Raw genomic sequence first — 19,524 nt, forward strand, 5'->3', positions numbered from 1 at the left:
TATATGTTATTTTCACGTTTGGTTGTTAATCACATCCAGCCAAATTGTTGAAAAATTATGGTCATATTTTGAGCTACTTTGAAATAGGAATTATTTTAACATTAAAACATATACCTTTCTTTTCAAATTTTTACATTCTCGAGTTAAAAAAAATAGCCTTCGAAATATTTTCAGCTCGTTTTGACATTGGAAAACTGCTGTAAATTTTCACCAATAAGACCAACATTATTTGTTCAAGAAAATAATGTTTTTCAGAGCACATCACTTTTTCTGTTTTAGCTAAAATTTAATTTTACGAATGGAAAATAAACAAATAAATACCGAAAAAAAAATCAATGCAAAACATAATTTAAAAAAAAATAATTATGAAATATATTCTCAAATATCGTATGGGCAAATCACTAAAAATGAATAAAAATATCTTATTTTAATTTTTTTTAAACTTATTTTTCTAACATAAAAAAAAACGTCAATACTTAGACATTTTCGAAACTCATAATTGCAAAACAACTGGACAGGTGTATAATGCATTTTAAAACATTTTTTTCATTCAAATGTTGAAACCGTGGCCTGCAATTTCATTTATATATATTTCAAATATTTCAATTTTATATTTTTAATATATAAAAATATAAAATTAGCTAAAATCATGATTGAGCATTTAATTCTGTGCATTTATCTGAAAAGTAAATTTTAATAAACCAAAAGCCATTATCAATTTTATGATATCCGAGAAAATATTCAGCCAACTTACCTCCTATAATAATTTTTTTTAATTCAGCCTATCTCATATTATTTGAAACATAAAACATAAAATAACTGTGTTTCTGAATTTAACCATATTAAGGTCTCCAATTGCAGTTATAAAATCAAAACTCATATTGAAGCAATCATTGAAAATTTATATCAATTTAACAAAATGCTTGTAAATTTGGAAGGGGCGCCAAATTGATGATTCGCCAAGGGCGCCGTGGACCCAAGGTACGGCTCTGCATTTACCTATTTTAATTTCAAAATGGAAAATGAATAAATTAATTTAAAACCCAACATTGCCTGGAAATGAAACCGGGCAGTAGAGTGAGAATCTTTTTATAAATAAAATTTAATATAACCCAGATTTGTTGAATTTAATCGAACTATTATTTTTGATCAAACAACTAATTAAAGGTTTTTTGTAATGCATCTTCATTTCAGCTTTCTATTTATTTTTTAAAGCAAATTAAACTGATAGCATTGTGAGCATGACAACGTTTATTAGCATGTGACAGTGCCTTGCTAATTAGAATTACTGATAATTATGTCATAACGACTGCCGTAAAAGTCTATTGAGATGTAGGATAAGCCTCATTTGATAATTATTACTGTTTCTGTTAAAGTGTCACTTTTTACATCGACTAATTATTTACAAAAACACTTCACTTGTATCACAAAGGAAACAATATCAATTACACAAGTGATTTTACACTAAACAGTTCGTTGCAACGCGAGTATCGCGAAAGCAAATGAACACCCGAAAAACAATAATTCAAAATGTGGCATTACATTTCGATAATTATAACAATCAGCTAACGAACCCGAGGGCCATACGACCAATAAGTAGAAACAAAAAAAGTTAATTCAGTTATAATCGTCATAATTGCACTCTACCGCAATCGAAACCACCACCCTAGCCATTAGAATCAAGATGACTAAGAAGCCCTCTGAAAACATTTGAACGGTTAGTTGATATCTTTGGGGGTAGCAGTCTGAACCCCCTGAAGACCCTCTTTTCCCCCTCTCCCTCTTAAGTTGACTTGAGCCGGGGTTCTCAGAGCAGACAGCGCCGAGACTCTAGCAACGCGATAATTTCTTCTTCCTTCGTGCCACCCTTCCTCCTTCTTCTTCATTTCATGTCTAGAGACTAACTTAGTACAAGCCCTACGAATCTCCCCTACCCCTCCTCCATCCCCTTCAGTACGATGGAGTGCAGTTTTCGCGTGGTTTTTTGCGCGCTTCTCGCTCCGTCGTCGTCTAAGTTGCCGGCTTAGTAGTAGCTCGTACCTAGTGACACTAACCGACCGAGCGAGCGATTCGAGCAGTTTGGCGTGAGGGGGATGGAAAATCTCGCGCTAGAACAAACGTAGAGGCTTAGCTTACCGGCAGGGACCGGTGAGTTTTCGTATAAAAGTAAGGGCATTTTCCAGCAACGGTATCAAATCAGCGTTTGCAACCCTTCAGTACAGAAGTGTTCTCAAGTTCTTTATTTTCTTCCAAGAAAACCAAACCACCCAAAACCAACTCAAAATGAAGTCCTTCGTAAGTGAAGAGTTTTTTTTTTAGTTGAACTTAACAGTTTGATAGTGAATACAATTTTACAACAAGTAACATCAACGAGGATTCTTCAGGAAAAAAAGTGAAACTGTGGAAAATTGTAGTGCTAATGCTGCCTAGAATTAGGCAGCAAATAATTTGTGCAACGTGAATTTAGAGAATAAATCTTGGAAAATTTTGATTTTTTACATGAAATTTAGAGTATTACAAAAAAGAAATTTTTAAGTCTGTGTGTTTCAGAACTTAATTCTATTAAGTTGTTTTGGTAGTATCTTAACTGTGCTTAAGTGTTTGTTACATGAGTATTAGTTGTTTTTTTTATATGGAATAATAATTTAAAAAATACTTTAAGTTTTGTTTGTTCTGAAAAGATTAAAGAAATGAATTGAAAATTTCAGATTGGATGAAATTATTAGCAAAAAAAAATTTTTCAAATAATTTTTTTGCGCCTTGTGCAATTTGCTGTTATTTTTGAAAAGCACAAAACTTTATCAATATTGCAACAAATTTTAGAAGTTTCTGATAGTTTTTTTTATTTGGATCTTTCTGCTTTTCCGATTATCCGCAGTTGACGGTATGTCATCAAAATATATGCTTATGATACTTTTTGGTCTCATAATTTTAGTGAAATATCCAAATTTGATATCAGTGATTTTTTGTTGTTGTAGTTTATTAATACATTATTTCATTATTAAATAAACAATTGTGGTACAACATAAGGTCGTTTAATTGTTCTAAAAAATATCAATGTGGTTTTTCCTGTATCTTAAAGAATTATTTTGTGATTTTCCTCAAATGTGATCAAATGACTTTTCAAAGAGGTAATTAATGTATATTTTTTGGCATTGCAACGTTTACTATAAAAATATGAACAAAATATTCTTTAAACAAACATTTACAAAATTGCGACCTGACGTTTAAATTTTTTTTCTGCATAAACTCCCCTAAAATATTAACGTTTCAAAATATAATCCATTTTTTTGCGATTCCGTTGTAAAACTACTTACTTTTCCTGTCATTCTCGCATGACAAAACATTCATCGCCAAGAAAGCAGTACCGTAGACCGGGGTGACTTTGATAGGATTTCAATTTATTTTTGGAATATTTTCCAACTGGTAAGGTTTGTCTTAAGATTATTATTTTTAAAACATGTACTGGGGTAGCCCACACAAGGTCCACTCACCATTTTTGAAAAAAGTTTTTTCAATAGTGTTTTTAAAAATAGTTACGTTATAAATTCTTAGTTTGAATTCCGGGGTGACTTTGATAGTCATAGTTTTTCTTATTATTATCAGATTTAAGGTGTTCAAATTTTATTTTTACGTCAAATGTATCATTACTAAGGTTGCAAATATAGTTTTCAAGGGAAAAATCAATGTTTATACTTAGTTAAATAAGTTTATAAGCTTTTTAACAAAATACATATGAATTTTAGGTAAAATTGTTTAAAAGTCAGAAATTGCCTGAAATTCGTTAAAACTAGTTTTGTTTTTAGAATTAATGATTAATATTGCATTTAAAACTGAATTAGAAGCAAAAATCATAAGTTTTTACATTTTATATCAAATTTTTTCTACTGAAAATAACTATGAAACAAGAGATTTATTTTGATTAATGTTTCAAAAACACATAATATTGATTATTTACAAACTTATTTTACCTTCTCCTAGTGGAAAACTGTCCAAAGAATACGAAAATGCATTCCGGTATCCGATTCATGACAATTCAAAACATAACACTTTGAGAAGATTTAAATAATGCAATTCATCAACATTTTCTTAATTATAGTTAACTAACTTTTTTAAATTTTCGAAACTTTATGAAAAGTTCTCCTTAAGGTACTTTGAATCCTTCTCTACCACGGTCAGTATGATTCAATACCACTCCGTACGTATTTGATTTGTACTCTTCATTTTGCGGAAAAATCTCAAACCTTTCAAAGTCTCCCCGTTTTACGGTACTGAAAAGTACATTTCAACATCCAGTTCAACTTTTCAACGCTTGTATCGAAAAAGTTATTGTTTCTTTAGTAATGGCTCTTACTGTTTAAAGCTTGACCATATAATTTTTCCACTTTTATTGTTTTTAAGTCAGTATTTTTGGATAACTTTGCAATTCTCAATCTATGAACTATAAAATTCAAGTCAGCGATATTTCAAGAAAAATGTGATACAAAATGAAAAAGATTCAGAAGTGTTTGTATTTCACTGATTCCATTTACAGTCTTATATTTAAAGGTTATACAAATCGTCTCATTCTTTGATCAACTTTAAGAAAATGTAAAGTATAAAATAAATTAGCATGGCTTAATTCGAAGCAAAACATTCAAATAATTTCTATTTTTTCAAAATGTTTTCCCTAAAACCTTTCTTAAATAAATAAACTTGAACTTAAATCACGAACTCGAAATTGAAAAACCTAACATAGGATAATTTAAGGCATTTTTTTCATTGAAGATTTGTGGGATTCAAATGGAACATGAGTCTCATATAATTCACTAGTTTAATCAGTTACGAAAGATTTGAAGAATTGTAGGAACTTATGAACATTTATCAGAAAGATAAATTCTGCTTGATTTTCAAACCTTTCATTTAACTTTTTGTGTAATTTTTTTTCTGAAGGCATTTTCTAAAAATTGTATTATTTTTACTGCTTTAAACTAAAATGTTGTTTTCCGTTTGCCGAACATTCCAGATTGCTCTGTGCCTGATCCTCGCCGTCGCTGCCGTCAACGGTGCCGATGACGTCAAGACCACCGAGAAGCGCGGAATCTACAGTGGACTGGGCTACGGCTACAGCGGTCTCGGCTACGGAGGCCTCAGCCACGGCGGATACTACGGTGGTGCCCTGAGCCACGGAGCAGGATACTACGGCGGTCTCGGCGGTCTGGGCGGATACCACGGTGGATACTACGGCGGATATCCAGGTAGTTGTACTAAATAGAACCCATCTCTAGTCAGATTGTACTAACGCACCGTTCAAGCCTCTGCAGGATACCTCGGCGGCGCCGGATACTACGGTGGTGCCCTCGGCCACGGATACCCCGGATACGCCGGACTCGGATACCACGGACTGCACTAAACGGCGAGCACAGCGAGCGTGTGATATCGAGTGAGGGCACGAGTCGGCAGCGCCACTGCGGACAAGTCCCGAACTACAAAAAAGGCTGTTCCTGTTTTTTTTACCCACCAACGACCCAAAACCCCCCAATTTGTACCAACCAAAAGCGACGAGATGAAGACTTTCCAACCTGGTCGGTGCATCTCGCAAAACAAAAAGCGCAAACACACAAACGATTTGTGCAAGAGAAAAGAGGATTTATATTATTTTCACTGTACGAAACTACTACCACTATTTACATATTGTTTTGTGTTTACTACTTTGTATACTCATCAGAAACGGTACACTGTCATTGTTTAATTTGTAGTGTCTCCAAATTGCTGTGTGTAAATAATTTGCGACGTTTTACTCCTTCATACGTTTTTTTAACTATTACTCCTTTACTCCCCTTAGTCTATAGATTTTGTACAGTACAATAAAATTTTATTGAGGAAAACAAATCAAGATTTTTTTTACTTTGACATTTATGAATCTCACATTTCCCATTTCAAGCAACTAAAACTAAAAACTAAAAACTAAAAACTAAAAACTAAAAACTAAAAACTAAAAACTAAAAACTAAAAACTAAAAACTAAAAACTAAAAACTAAAAACTAAAAACTAAAAACTAAAAACTAAAAACTAAAAACTAAAAACTAAAAACTAAAAACTAAAAACTAAAAACTAAAAACTAAAACTAAAAACTAAAAACTAAAAACTAAAAACTAAAAACTAAAAACTAAAAACTAAAAACTAAAAACTAAAAACTAAAAACTAAAAACTAAAAACTAAAAACTAAAAACTAAAAACTAAAACTAAAACTAAAAACTAAAAACTAAAAACTAAAAACTAAAAACTAAAAACTAAAAACTAAAAACTAAAAACTAAAAACTAAAAACTAAAAACTAAAAACTAAAAACTAAAAACTAAAAACTAAAAACTAAAAACTAAAAACTAAAAACTAAAAACTAAAAACTAAAAACTAAAAACTAAAAACTAAAAACTAAAAACTAAAAACTAAAAACTAAAAACTAAAAACTAAAAACTAAAAACTAAAAACTAAAAACTAAAAACTAAAAACTAAAAACTAAAAACTAAAAACTAAAAACTAAAAACTAAAAACTAAAAACTAAAAACTAAAAACTAAAAACTAAAAACTAAAAACTAAAAACTAAAAACTAAAAACTAAAAACTAAAAACTAAAAACTAAAACTAAAACTAAAAACTAAAAACTAAAAACTAAAAACTAAAAACTAAAAACTAAAAACTAAAAACTAAAAACTAAAAACTAAAAACTAAAAACTAAAAACTAAAAACTAAAAACTAAAAAACTAAAAACTAAAAACTAAAAACTAAAAACTAAAAACTAAAAACTAAAAACTAAAAACTAAAAACTAAAAACTAAAAACTAAAAACTAAAAACTAAAAACTAAAAACTAAAAACTAAAAACTAAAAACTAAAAACTAAAAACTAAAAACTAAAAACTAAAAACTAAAAACTAAAAACTAAAAACTAAAAACTAAAAACTAAAAACTAAAAACTAAAAACTAAAAACTAAAAACTAAAAACTAAAAACTAAAAACTAAAAACTAAAAACTAAAAACTAAAAACTAAAAACTAAAAACTAAAAACTAAAAACTAAAAACTAAAAACTAAAAACTAAAAACTAAAAACTAAAAACTAAAAACTAAAAACTAAAAACTAAAAACTAAAAACTAAAAACTAAAAACTAAAAACTAAAAACTAAAAACTAAAAACTAAAAACTAAAAACTAAAAACTAAAAACTAAAAACTAAAAACTAAAAACTAAAAACTAAAACTAAAAACTAAAAACTAAAAACTAAAAACTAAAAACTAAAAACTAAAAACTAAAAACTAAAAACTAAAAACTAAAAACTAAAAACTAAAAACTAAAAACTAAAAACTAAAAACTAAAAACTAAAAACTAAAAACTAAAAACTAAAAACTAAAAACTAAAAACTAAAAACTAAAAACTAAAAACTAAAAACTAAAAACTAAAAACTAAAAACTAAAAACTAAAAACTAAAAACTAAAAACTAAAAACTAAAAACTAAAAACTAAAAACTAAAAACTAAAAACTAAAAACTAAAAACTAAAAACTAAAAACTAAAAACTAAAAACTAAAAACTAAAAACTAAAAACTAAAAACTAAAAACTAAAAACTAAAAACTAAAAACTAAAAACTAAAAACTAAAAACTAAAAACTAAAAACTAAAAACTAAAAACTAAAAACTAAAAACTAAAAACTAAAAACTAAAAACTAAAAACTAAAAACTAAAAACTAAAAACTAAAAACTAAAAACTAAAAACTAAAAAACTAAAAACTAAAAACTAAAAACTAAATACTAAAAATTAAAAAACTAAAAACTAAAAACTAAAAACTAAAAACTAAAAACTAAAAACTAAAAACTAAAAACTAAAAACTAAAAACTAAAAACTAAAAACTAAAAACTAAAAACTAAAAACTAAAAACTAAAAACTAAAAACTAAAAACTAAAAAACTAAAAACTAAAAACTAAAAACTAAAAACTAAAAACTAAAAACTAAAAACTAAAAACTAAAAACTAAAAACTAAAAACTAAAAACTAAAAACTAAAAACTAAAAACTAAAAACTAAAAACTAAAAACTAAAAACTAAAAACTAAAAACTAAAAACTAAAAACTAAAAACTAAAAACTAAAAACTAAAAACTAAAAACTAAAAACTAAAAACTAAAAACTAAAAACTAAAAACTAAAAACTAAAAACTAAAAACTAAAAACTAAAAACTAAAAACTAAAACTAAAAACTAAAAACTAAAAACTAAAAAAACTAAAAACTAAAAACTAAAAACTAAAAACTAAAAACTAAAAACTAAAAACTAAAAACTAAAAACTAAAAACTAAAAACTAAAAACTAAAACTAAAAACTAAAAACTAAAAACTAAAAACTAAAAACTAAAAACTAAAAACTAAAAACTAAAAACTAAAAACTAAAAACTAAAAACTAAAAACTAAAAACTAAAAACTAAAACTAAAAACTAAAAACTAAAAACTAAAAACTAAAAACTAAAAACTAAAAACTAAAAACTAAAAACTAAAAACTAAAAACTAAAAACTAAAAACTAAAAACTAAAAACTAAAAACTAAAAACTAAAAACTAAAAACTAAAAACTAAAAACTAAAAACTAAAAACTAAAAACTAAAAACTAAAAACTAAAAACTAACTTTTTTACAAGGGCTTTGCTGCCGTTCTACGCATAATTGTCCCATGTCATTTTTGGACGATTTTGACTTTTTGTAATTTTTGAATTTAGTTTGACGTAAACTTACAGAAAAACACATAAAATTTGGTACTTTGTTCGGAAACTCTTCAAAAACAACACCAAGTCTGTTTGTCCCATCGTTGCATTTCTACGCATAATTGTCCCACCAATAATTTTCTATCACGAAATCAATAGTTTCATGAAGAATTATGTCATGTTTACCAGTTGTTTAGCAAGAGAATTACAAATGAGGGTGATAAACTGCTAACTGGGCCGATTAGGGACACATAGGGCGAATAGGGACCCCCGGGACAATTATGCGTAGAAACACAGAAATCAGTCGAAAAATTTCAATCGCGTTTATCTCAGTTGCACTTTTTTGAACATGGGACAATTATGCGTAGAACGGCAGTTTGGATAATCGAAATTGGAAATTTCGGTACGCTGCCGTCTCACAAATTTGGATTTCTCAACAAGTTTACGCACAAAATTGTAGATTTCTTTATTTCGTGAAATGTAATTGTACGAGAGAATAATGGCCTCGAGTCGAGAGAATAGTGGTACCATTTACGGACACAGAGAGCACAGCTCGAGATGGGCGAGAGAATTATTCATTCGAGGTTCATTTCCAAAAAAAAAGTTCATCCGTCAAAACAAAAAACTAAAAGTGTCGAGTACGAGAATCGAAACAGAAACTTACGACAGACTAAACTAATGACTTAACTGACTCGGCCACCACAGCTTGGTGATCAAGGAGTAGTCAAATGTCGATGTATGAAACTTGTTGGAGATTTATTGTTCCAATCAACCCTCTGTTGCCCAATTTTTTTTCGTACATTGTTTTTTTCCCATGTTCTGGAGGTCATTTTGAGCAACTTGTGTTCTACGAAAAACTTTACTTCTCTTGTTTTACGTTTTTCTTGTTTATTTTTAGTATTTTAATTTGCATTTATCTTGTTTAGTTTATCTTTTTTTTTGGTAGTATTTAACTTATTCTACAACCTCCTATCATTACACAAGAATATATTGTTTTCTAAATAATCAAAATTACAATTTTAATATTTCAAAATGACAAATAACAGTAATTGAAACAATATATGGCGCCAACATTCAAATGTTTAAAAAAGCGCCCAAAACATCAGCAACCACTTTTTTTTAAGTTGCATACAACTTGAACCTTCAACATCTGCGTAACGCTCATAACTTTCAACGACCAACCAAGCCGTGGTCTTGGCAGCTTGTGCGATGAAAGTTTTCCCATGCAATCGAAGCCATCCAATCAACGACCGTTATGTTTGCCAGCGTACATTCTGTCACACATCTTCAATATTGAAATTATTAATATGCCAACAATGTTTTCGTTTCTCATTAAAACGATTTTTATCACTTTCTGAGTACCTTGCCATAAACTTGTTATGTCACCCCATGACGACAGGAACTATTGCTACCGAATTTGAAACGTTTTCTACCGGCACGTACAATTATGAAATAATCGAAATTATTTATTGTTGGTTTTGTTTTTTTGTGGGAGCCGAACGTTTGTTGTTTTGACTAGTGGTTCGTGTCCCTTGTCATCGATATTAGCAGTCAAAAATGGTCGATACAAATATGAAACAAGTTCCGTCTACGTAATTGATTTGAAATGAGTGTATAAAAAATAAATACTTTCAATCAAGCATGTTTTTGACTATTTTTAAAAGGGAAAAAACCTGTTTCTATCTTCAAAAAAGTAAATGTGTGCCAATGTTGAATATTTTCAAATACAAACACAAAACGTTAAAATTTGCAGTTGATCGATACAGAAATCCAAAGATCACTAGAAAAGCTTGAAGGTTAAAGTAAATTATTATGTTAAATTGTCAATTTAATGTGATTTTTAAATATTTGACGATCCGTTAGCTGTTCCGAATATGAGGGATTAGGGTGCCCAGAAAAAATGACCCCTTGCACCACAAGAATAAAACTGTTTTTTGGGTTGTTTTAAGCATCTGTGCCAATTTTGAGCGAAATTGGTTGAGATTAGCCCATTGATACCCGCGCTTGAAGTTGGTGCAAAACAATGTTTTTCATACAAAAAATATATTTTTAAATCGCTGATAACTTTATAGGATCGAGCTTTACAGCTTTGGTAAGTTATTAAAAATTGTAGACCATTAAATTTTCAATGAGAATCTCACTTTTGGGAATATTAAGATGAAAATAGCGTACCGTGCAGACCACACAGTAGTGCGTCCATCCCGGGAATTCCCGGGACAAAAATCCCGGGATTATTCCAAAACCGGGAATTCCCGAATCCCGGGAATTTTCATATTTTGTCCCGGGAATTCCCGAAATTGAAAAAAAATCCAACTTTGGTCTGGAAATTCAGATTTGGTTGTGGAAATAAGTAAACAGTTGAATACTTGGTAATCGATAAAAATTTGGAAGCATTAAAATTTGTATTCGGCATATATCACCATTAATTTGGATTATTAGGGAAAATTGCTAAGTGTTTTTTTTACACATCTGCAAAATGCCTAGCGCTTAAAATATTTTGTTATTGAATTTTGTATATTTTTGAAAGGCAGGTTTCTATATTTACGTATGTTTATAATTTTAAATTTGAAAAATATCATATTTAATTATTTTTTATCAATCACCGGCATCTGATGCAATTCAGGACAAATATAAAAAAATAAGACAGCTGTTTAAGCCATTTTTTGCCTAATGTTTTGTTTTGTATTTTTGTTTTTTTTTTATGTCGGTTAAAAAAGTACCAGAACAAAAAAAATGTACACCGAATTTATTGCTACAAAGTTCCTGCTACAAATTTCCTGTACCTGTTAACACTGTAGTCCCGATTTTCCCCACTGGGCGGTGAATTTGAGAGAATTCGTAAAATATGTTTCATATAAAACATGAAATTCCAAACATTGACTAACATTATTTTCTTGTTTTTTTTTTACATTTTCAAAGAAACATTATATTTTAATGATTTTGAATCACATTGCATTAAAAATGGTGGTTCATTTGAAATCAAAAGCACAGCAAAGAACAAAAAACATTTTAAATTTCTTTTAAACTATTTTCAAACAGCTGTCCTTGTTTAGATTGAAGTTTAAATTATCACTATTTAGTGCGTCCATCCCGGGAATTCCCGGGACAAAAATCCCGGGATTTTTTCAAAACCGGGAATTCCCGAATCCCGGGATTTTTTCAAAACCGGGAATTCTCGAATCCCGGGATTTTCTATAATTTGTCCTGGGAATTCCCGAAATTGAAAAAAATATCATATTTTGGTCTGGAAATTCAGATTTGGTTGTGAAAATAGTAGAACAATAAAATGAATTAAAATTTGTGTTCAGCAAATCTCAGCATTAAATTGGCTTTTTAGGAAAAAATATTATAATTTTAATTAACAGGTCCGCAAAATGCCTAGTGCTTTAATTTTTTCTCTTTCATTTTATTTTTTTTTAAAGACTGGATATATTTACGTATATTTTCGATTTTAAATTAAAAAAAAAACACAATCTCAAATCAAATTATTTATAATCAAACACCGGCATCTAGGGCAAATAAGTACAAATGTAACGAATAAAGACAGCTATTAAAGCAAAAAATAATTGCATGACGTTTTGGATGACTTCGGTTGAAACAGGAACAGAACAAAACAATTTGTACTTCCAAATGTATTGCTCTAAAATCTCCTGTACCTATTTAGACTGTAATTCTGATTTTCCCTCGGTTGGCGGTAGTAACTTGAAGATAATTTGTAAAATATGTTTTATATAAAACAATGAATTCAAAACTTATCTAAAATTTTACATTGACTGGTATCATTTTATTTATTGTCGTTTTTTTGTTTTTTAGGTATGAAATAAATTTTTTAAGCTGTTTTAGTCATGTCATATAAAAATATATATAAAAGAAAAAAAAATATAAAAGAATTCCAGAGTTTTTTGGAATGGGTCCTATAAACATATGGAAGACAAAAGTTTATTGGACCTTTAGAAAAAAAAAAAAAAAAAAACTCAAGAATTATGTAATTTGATTCGCAAATCAAAAAAAAAATAATCATACTGGAATTAAAAATAGTAGTTGATATAAAATCCTAAACACCACAAAGACAAAAAATAATAATTTCTTTTAGGCTATTTTAAAACTGTCGTCTTTGTTTAGATTGAAGTGAGGATTCACCAGATCACCATTTGATATTATAAGCTAATTCTATGATTTTAAGCTTGAAAACATAACAAAAATATAATGAAACATAAATTTTAATACTGATTCAAAAATTTCCCGGGATCCCGGGAATTCCCGGGATTCCAAAAATATTTTTCCCGTTTCCCGGGAAATTCAAAACCCGGGAAAATTGGACGCCCTACCACACAGTATAAAAATCATACATACTTTTTTCTTATTTTTCCATACAAACTCAATCTTTGAGTATCAATGGGTAAATAAATGTTAACCGAATTTGCTCATATTTGGCTCAGAGTCCTAAAATAGCTCAAGGAACAATATTCAGCTTGTCGAGCGGGGTTTTGAAAAAAAGTCCCGTATTCTGGCCACCCTACTGTATATGAATATTTTCAAATTTAGTTTTTACAAATTATTCGAAAGAAAATAAAGAAAATAATGTCAATTAAAAACGAAACTTGCGATACTTAAAATCGTATTCTAAAAAAGTCAATAAAATAAAAAACTAGCCCACTCGACACCAAAAAACTATGAAACAAAAAAAAATATAAAAAATGAAAAAGAAGGGTAATTTCTTTTTAAAACAAAAATTTTCATTTAAAAATGTGTTTTTATAAATATGCAGGGTTATTTTTTAGAGTATAACAATGTTCTACAAAGTTGTAGAGCAGACAATATCGAAAAAATTATGTATAAACATAAGGGGTTTGTATGTAACCATCACGAGTTATCGCGATTTTACAAAAAAAATGAAATAGTTGGTCGTCGTTGATCATGGCCGTTCAAGGTCACCCGCGACAGACACGAACGACGAAACAAAGAGAAACTAACTAACTTTTATAAAACTCTTTTTCGTTAAATCGCGATATCTCGTGATGGTTACATGCAAACTCCTTATGTTTATGCATCAAGCATCATGTTTTTGTAATTGGCTACTCTACAACTTTGCAGAACATTGTTACACTCTAAAAAATAATCCTGAAAAGTTACAAAAAACAAGAAATTTTAAAATGAAAAATTTGGTTCTGGACCACGTGGATACTTTATTTGAAATCTCAACAGTCTCAACAATCTTTACAGTTGAGTAACGAAAAATTGGTAGAATTTTTTAAACTATGTTTGTATTTTTTTTTCGATTAAATTACGTTTTTTTCGAATGTTCAAAAATAGAAGGGGTCGTACCGCCCCTCCTTCACAAGATATCAAAAAACGGAGCTCGGATTCGTGATCAGTAACAAAAATTACCATTAAGGACAAAGTTTCACGCAAATCGAAGAGGGGTCGGAGCAACTTTTTCCGATTTCGTGTGAGTTTGCGGAGGATCACTCATTAAAACAAATGTAGCATTTACGTACTAAGCACTTGATAGAAAGAGTTTTTAAAGTTTTCATTTTGAAATTTGTGTTATAGAATTTTTAATTTTTTAAAGAAATTTAAATATCGAGTGTATGAGCCTTGTTTTTGAGTACCTTCGTATGACCCAATTTCATCCCACAAACCCATTGTCGACAGTAGTAGGTATTTGGTGTGGACGATAGTATTTCCCTTTCATCTTTCACTATATCTTTTCGTATGTCACTGACGTATCCAGACAACACGTTTTGATGTTTGATTTTGAAAAAAAAGAAAAGCAGAGTTGGAGTCACTGAATCTTCAAAAGCCGAAGTCGGCGTCAAAGTCATCACTTATTTAGAGGAGGAATTTCTTTCGGGTTCGTTCTCTAAACGCATCGAAATCTTTCGTTTGAGCAAGTCGGGTTCGGCTTTATTACACATAATAAATATACAATTACTTTATTTACACTACTATCAGTTTACACACGTAAGTAACGACAACAGTTCACTTCATCTAAGCTCTAAGCGATTTCGAATGGCAATTGAAGCAGGTTTACTTTACTTCTTCTTCTGGTACCCGTTGTGGGTGATGTCCACGTCATAGCTGGACGGCCCACTGTACCGGCCGTGGTTCGACGCCACATCGTACGGCTGCCCGTTGAACGCCCCGTTGCCGTCCTCTTGACCTGGTGGAGATTCGGAAACGTTAGCTTGTGCGTGCTAAATCGGAAACAATGTTTTCAAAAACTTACCTTGTTCAAGATCGAGCAGCGTCTGCTGTTGCTGGTGCTGGCTGTCCTGGATAGTGTGAGGTGACGGTGTGCTGCTGATGAAGAACTGCTGTTGACCCTGTTGGGCGGGGCTGTACGGTGGCAACAGGCTCAGCGAGGGCTTGAACGAGACTGTGGTGGGTGGCGAGGGCGTTGGGTGATGGTTCACGAGTACCGGGCGCCAGGGTTGCTGTTGCTGGGTCACCACGGTGGAGATCGTGGTCGGGGTTGCGGCCGTAGGTCCTCCGTTGATCGGGATTCCGACGAAGGTCGGAGCAACGGGACCATTTTGAACGGCAACGGACGGGTTGTAGACTCCGGTCGGGATCACGCCGTTGGGCAGAAGGTTGGAGAAGGCCGTGAAAATGGGCTTCTGGAAGACCACTGGGACCTTGGGCTTTTCGGGGGCCGGAATGGCAACAGGGATTATGGGTTTCTGGGGGTACGTCGCAAAGAAGGACGTTTGTTGGGGGTTGCCCAGCGGGAAGAAGGCTGGCGCTTGGGCCGCTGGGAACTGACCAAATCCGAGAGGGAATGCTGGTGCTACCGGAGCGACTGGCGCCACTGGAGCCGCTGGAGCTACTGGAGCAATCGGCGCATAGTTTGGTCGCAGGAATCCGGCACCAACCGGTGGTAGATAGCTGGGTGCGTAGTACGCCGGTACCTTCGGGAAGTTCTGCTGGTACGAAGTCACCGCTGCATTACCCGGAAACAGTCCATATCCGGGGGGTAGAACTCCCCCAAACCCTTTGTAATATCCATGATGATGTTTCGCGTATGGAACTACCCCATGGTACGGCCGATGAGCTCCCAGTCCCAACGGTATCGAATACCCCTGAAGTCCATGATAGAGTCCACGCTTCTTCTTCACCGCTGCCGATGCGGTCACTATCAGACAACTAATCACTACCACCCACACACTTAAACCCTTTGCGATCTTCATAGTCCTTCAATATCTGCCCAAAACCAAACGTTCGCGAACTACCCCAATTTCTCACTACAAGTCCGACCGACCGGAACCCGCCGCCAACAATGAACCGTTGGGACCGATATCAAGTCATATTTATAACACACCATCCTCAAATTGTTCAAAGTTTTGTAACTGCGATTGATTTAGCATAATGTGTGTGTGCGTATAATTCGAGTAGTGTCGCCTGGCCCTAAAAAATCAAATCCCCAACGACTCCCGAATGAAATGAAAAGTATTGACCGACGACGACGACGAATCACTATTTAGTATTCCAAGGATGGTTCGTGGCGCGATAAGTGCCTTTGGTTTTCACTGGTGGCAGCGAGCGGGCGGTAACCCTACACTACCCCCCTTAATACACTACAACAGTTCGTGCCCGGGGAGCATAAAATTTTCCTCCTGTGCCGAAAAAATGTGTGTGCAGAGGTGTGATATCGAGCAAGGTGGACTCTGATAAAGTTTATCGGTCAAATTAATCCGATACCTGTCATTATCATGAACGCGACACTTCCGGAGACAAAGATAAAAACAGAATTAACATAATTCTCTGAGCTTTGAACTTTGACTGTACTGTATCGACATTTTTTTGTTTTAGTTCTTTTTAGAAAAAAGACAATTTTGCTATTTTGCTTTTTTGACAGATCTCCAATAGCTTGATTACAATCGATTTAAATATTCAACAAAACCCGTTAAATCTGCGTACATTGTCATTCTTCTTATGAAATAGTAGTTCCAATGAGATCGTGCTATCTTGACACACTTTGCAATTGCGGCAAGTCACTAAACCCGAGCAGGTGCAAAAAACTGGGAAAGTTCAGGATCGGTTATTGTGAAAAGGTCTGAACTTGTTTTTTAAACACTTAGATTAGCTGTTGAATAACACAAAATAAAAACAGAGATTTGTTCGAAAAATAACTCATTCTGTTATCAAAAATTACTACAACAAAATTCCATAACAGTGAAAAAAATGTTCCCGATAACTCAATTTGGTTTTGGTGAGATATGTTTTTGCAATTTTAAATAGCTGATTTTGATATTGTTTCTTTATTATTAAACTTTAATATTATTGTTTGGTTCCTATTAAATATAACATATTTTCAAATGCTGAGTAAAATCAGTAAACACTAGCTGACGGCTTACAAATTTTGTTCAACACTTGAAAAAAAAATAGCAGAGACCAGGCAAAATATCCAAGTGAGCAATTAACCAAAATGTTTGAAAACTCTAGCAATATTTTAAAAAAATATTGCGATATGCACATTTTTTTTATTATTAAGGATACACAGCAACCAAAGAAGTTGTTGTCTTCTTTTTCCAAAATTGTTGAACTTACGGACCCAATCCTGAAAAAAATTGAGTATAACAAATTTTATTTATTAAAAAAAAATCTTTATGGAAATAGTAGCTCAGGGGATGATAAAAAAAATGTATCGATAGTTCTCGTAGTTTTGAAGATACTGAAATGTCTGTAACAAAAATCTGGGTGCAAAAGCTCTAATTAATGTGCACCGTTAAACTATTGCTTGCCTTTGAGGATATATTATTAATTTAAAAAAATCAACTTTCGCATTATTCACTTTTTATAAAAGCGTTGGTACATAGACCACATTTCATGATCAAAAAATAATGTCCTTGACAAAATCGGTAAAATTTGCCCATAGTTCTGGTCATATTTAGACAAATAAAAAATAATAACAAATTGGAGTATTGTAAATTGCTCAAAATTTTCCCATAGTTAAAGTAAAATTCAACGATAAAAAATAAAAACAAATAAGGTTATACAAGTTAATTGTTTTTTTTTAAGTTGGAACGAATGACGCGATTAGTTTTGGGGATGTTATTGTTTTTTCTTCTCATTACCGATGATCATGGTTTTCAAAATAAAAAATAAAAAATACTTGTACTTGGACTTGTTATTGAAATAACCTCCGTTTTAATATTCCCACATGCCCGGGAATGTACATTAGAGTGACAATGAAAAAAATCGACATCAGGACATACTCCTTGAGCAGATTCCTTAGGTCAATCGTCAATTTTGCGCCAAATCAGTTGAGTTGTAAGGGTTGCTATGGATCGTTAAATATTGTGAAAAAAATAATACTCATACATAAACGTCTTAAGGGTTAACTCAGATCGTTTTGCAATCTTCGACAAAGTTGTTTGTCATAAAATTTCACATCAGAATTCCACATTTGACAATGATCCGACACATTCATCGCCTCTTTTTGGTGGAGTTTTGTATTTTTTGCTCTTCCCCGTACATTGTTGCGATTTTTTGTTGGAATGGCTCAAAATTGGCACAGTTTCTTATTTTTAACAAAAGAGACCAAGGGATATTTCCAAAAAAATATTTTCGTTTTGTCACTCTATTGTACATTGGGCCGTTGTAAATATTTTTCAAAAATAAAAAAACAGGGTTAATTTTTTTGTTCAAAATTTTCCAAAATTTTAACGAAAATAGAAGTCTATTCAACGGAAAACGATCTATAATGCATTGATAATAAAAATTTAAAATGATTAGGCTTGTTTAAAAATTTGTCAATACTTAGATTTTTGGGAAAATAACTGACATGGCGGGCGCCGTTGGTGGCCAACGACTGTTACCTATCTACAGCAGCTCTAGTTTCGATGATCTTGATGTTTTATCTTTTCAGCGCATTCATGCATGCTGTTGATAAGGGAAACATCACTAGATCGTTGAAGCGTATGATCGCTTGTGCTGATAGGATATTACGGTCCTGTTCAGCAACGGAGAAGGACAACCATGGGTGGTCTCTCATGCTCATGCTCATGCTCATACTTAGATTTTTGGGAAAATAATGATTTCAAAACAACTGGACAGGTGTATAATGCATTTGAAAATAATTTTTTCATTCGAATGTTGAAACTGTGGCTTGAAATTTCAATGTTTATACTTATATTTGTTTGCCACTTTGGCCAGGGTCGAGGTCGACCACAAAAAGATTATTATTTTCAAAATAAATATGTTTCTTTAAAAAACAGCAATTTTTTGAAAACAATGCATAAGTCTATCACAAATTTTATATAAAGTTTTATGACTCGGTCAAGAACAGGTAGGGAAGAACACATAAACAAAATCCAAGCACAATTATTTATGTTTTGAAATAAAAAGTATCACATAATGCGTTGTACATCATAACACTTATGGTACCATCATAGATTTTGCAAATTTCTGTGAATTCTTGAAAATATTTTGTTTCCTAAGGTCCAGGGATGGAATAATCGCAAAAAAAACATTTTCGCTTGTGAACTTTCTTCACCCGCGAAAGAGAGAGGAGGCGAAACACGCAAAAGAAAATCAATCTGTTGAAGTTTTTTTTGTGACTTTCATTGTTAGCCCCACTTAAAATCATTTACTTATTTTTGTTTACACACATTGCCCATCTACAAAAAGTGACAGGTCATTTTTCTACTCGTGGCGTTACACCTGCAAGTGTAGTAGGGAAATATATATTCTGCCAATTAATCAAGATGATGATTTTTTGAATTTCCTTTTACAGATCTTTTGTACGGAAGAGAAAAGAGCCTAGTTCCTATCCGATTTTTTTTCTCTTGATGAGCGTCAAAAGTACTTCT

At 31.6% G+C, this 19,524-nt stretch overlaps 2 protein-coding genes across 3 annotated transcripts; one reads left to right on the forward strand and one right to left on the reverse strand.

Moving 5' to 3' along the window:
• The first annotated feature begins 2,162 nt into the window (after positions 1-2,162).
• Positions 2,163-5,871, forward strand: LOC120414812 (uncharacterized). Of its 2 annotated transcripts, none has more exons than XM_039576133.2 (3): positions 2,163-2,295; positions 5,006-5,237; positions 5,295-5,871. In XM_039576133.2, the coding sequence occupies exons 1-3, from the start codon at positions 2,284-2,286 to the stop codon at positions 5,390-5,392; spliced, it is 342 nt and encodes a 113-aa protein (XP_039432067.1). In that variant the 5' UTR covers positions 2,163-2,283; the 3' UTR covers positions 5,393-5,871. The 2 variants fall into 2 exon arrangements, with proteins under 2 accessions (XP_039432067.1, XP_039432068.1); XM_039576134.2 differs by having other exon boundaries at positions 5,304-5,871.
• An 8,717-nt stretch (positions 5,872-14,588) lies between these two features.
• Positions 14,589-15,969, reverse strand: LOC120414856 (KH homology domain-containing protein 4-like). Its single transcript, XM_039576178.2, has 2 exons — positions 14,940-15,969; positions 14,589-14,873 (listed from the first exon to the last, which is right to left on the reverse strand). The coding sequence occupies exons 1-2, from the start codon at positions 15,898-15,900 to the stop codon at positions 14,746-14,748; spliced, it is 1,089 nt and encodes a 362-aa protein (XP_039432112.1). The 5' UTR covers positions 15,901-15,969; the 3' UTR covers positions 14,589-14,745.
• Between the last annotated feature and the right edge of the window lie 3,555 nt (positions 15,970-19,524).

The sequence above is a fragment of the Culex pipiens genome, chromosome 3 (genome assembly GCF_016801865.2).
Source record: "Culex pipiens pallens isolate TS chromosome 3, TS_CPP_V2, whole genome shotgun sequence".
Classification (NCBI taxonomy): Eukaryota; Metazoa; Arthropoda; class Insecta; order Diptera; family Culicidae; genus Culex; species Culex pipiens.

Excerpts from the sequence above, each read along its gene's own strand:
- LOC120414812 (XM_039576133.2), top strand. Across the intron at positions 5,238-5,294 it reads ATACTACGGCGGATATCCAG|CCTCTGCAGGATACCTCGGC; the intron begins GTAGTTGTACTA and ends GCACCGTTCAAG.
- LOC120414856 (XM_039576178.2), bottom strand. The coding sequence starts at position 15,900 with ATGAAGATCGCAAAGGGTTTAAGTGTGTGGGTGGTAGTGATTAGTTGT. Across the intron at positions 14,874-14,939 it reads GCTGCTCGATCTTGAACAAG|GTCAAGAGGACGGCAACGGG; the intron begins GTAAGTTTTTGA and ends AATCTCCACCAG.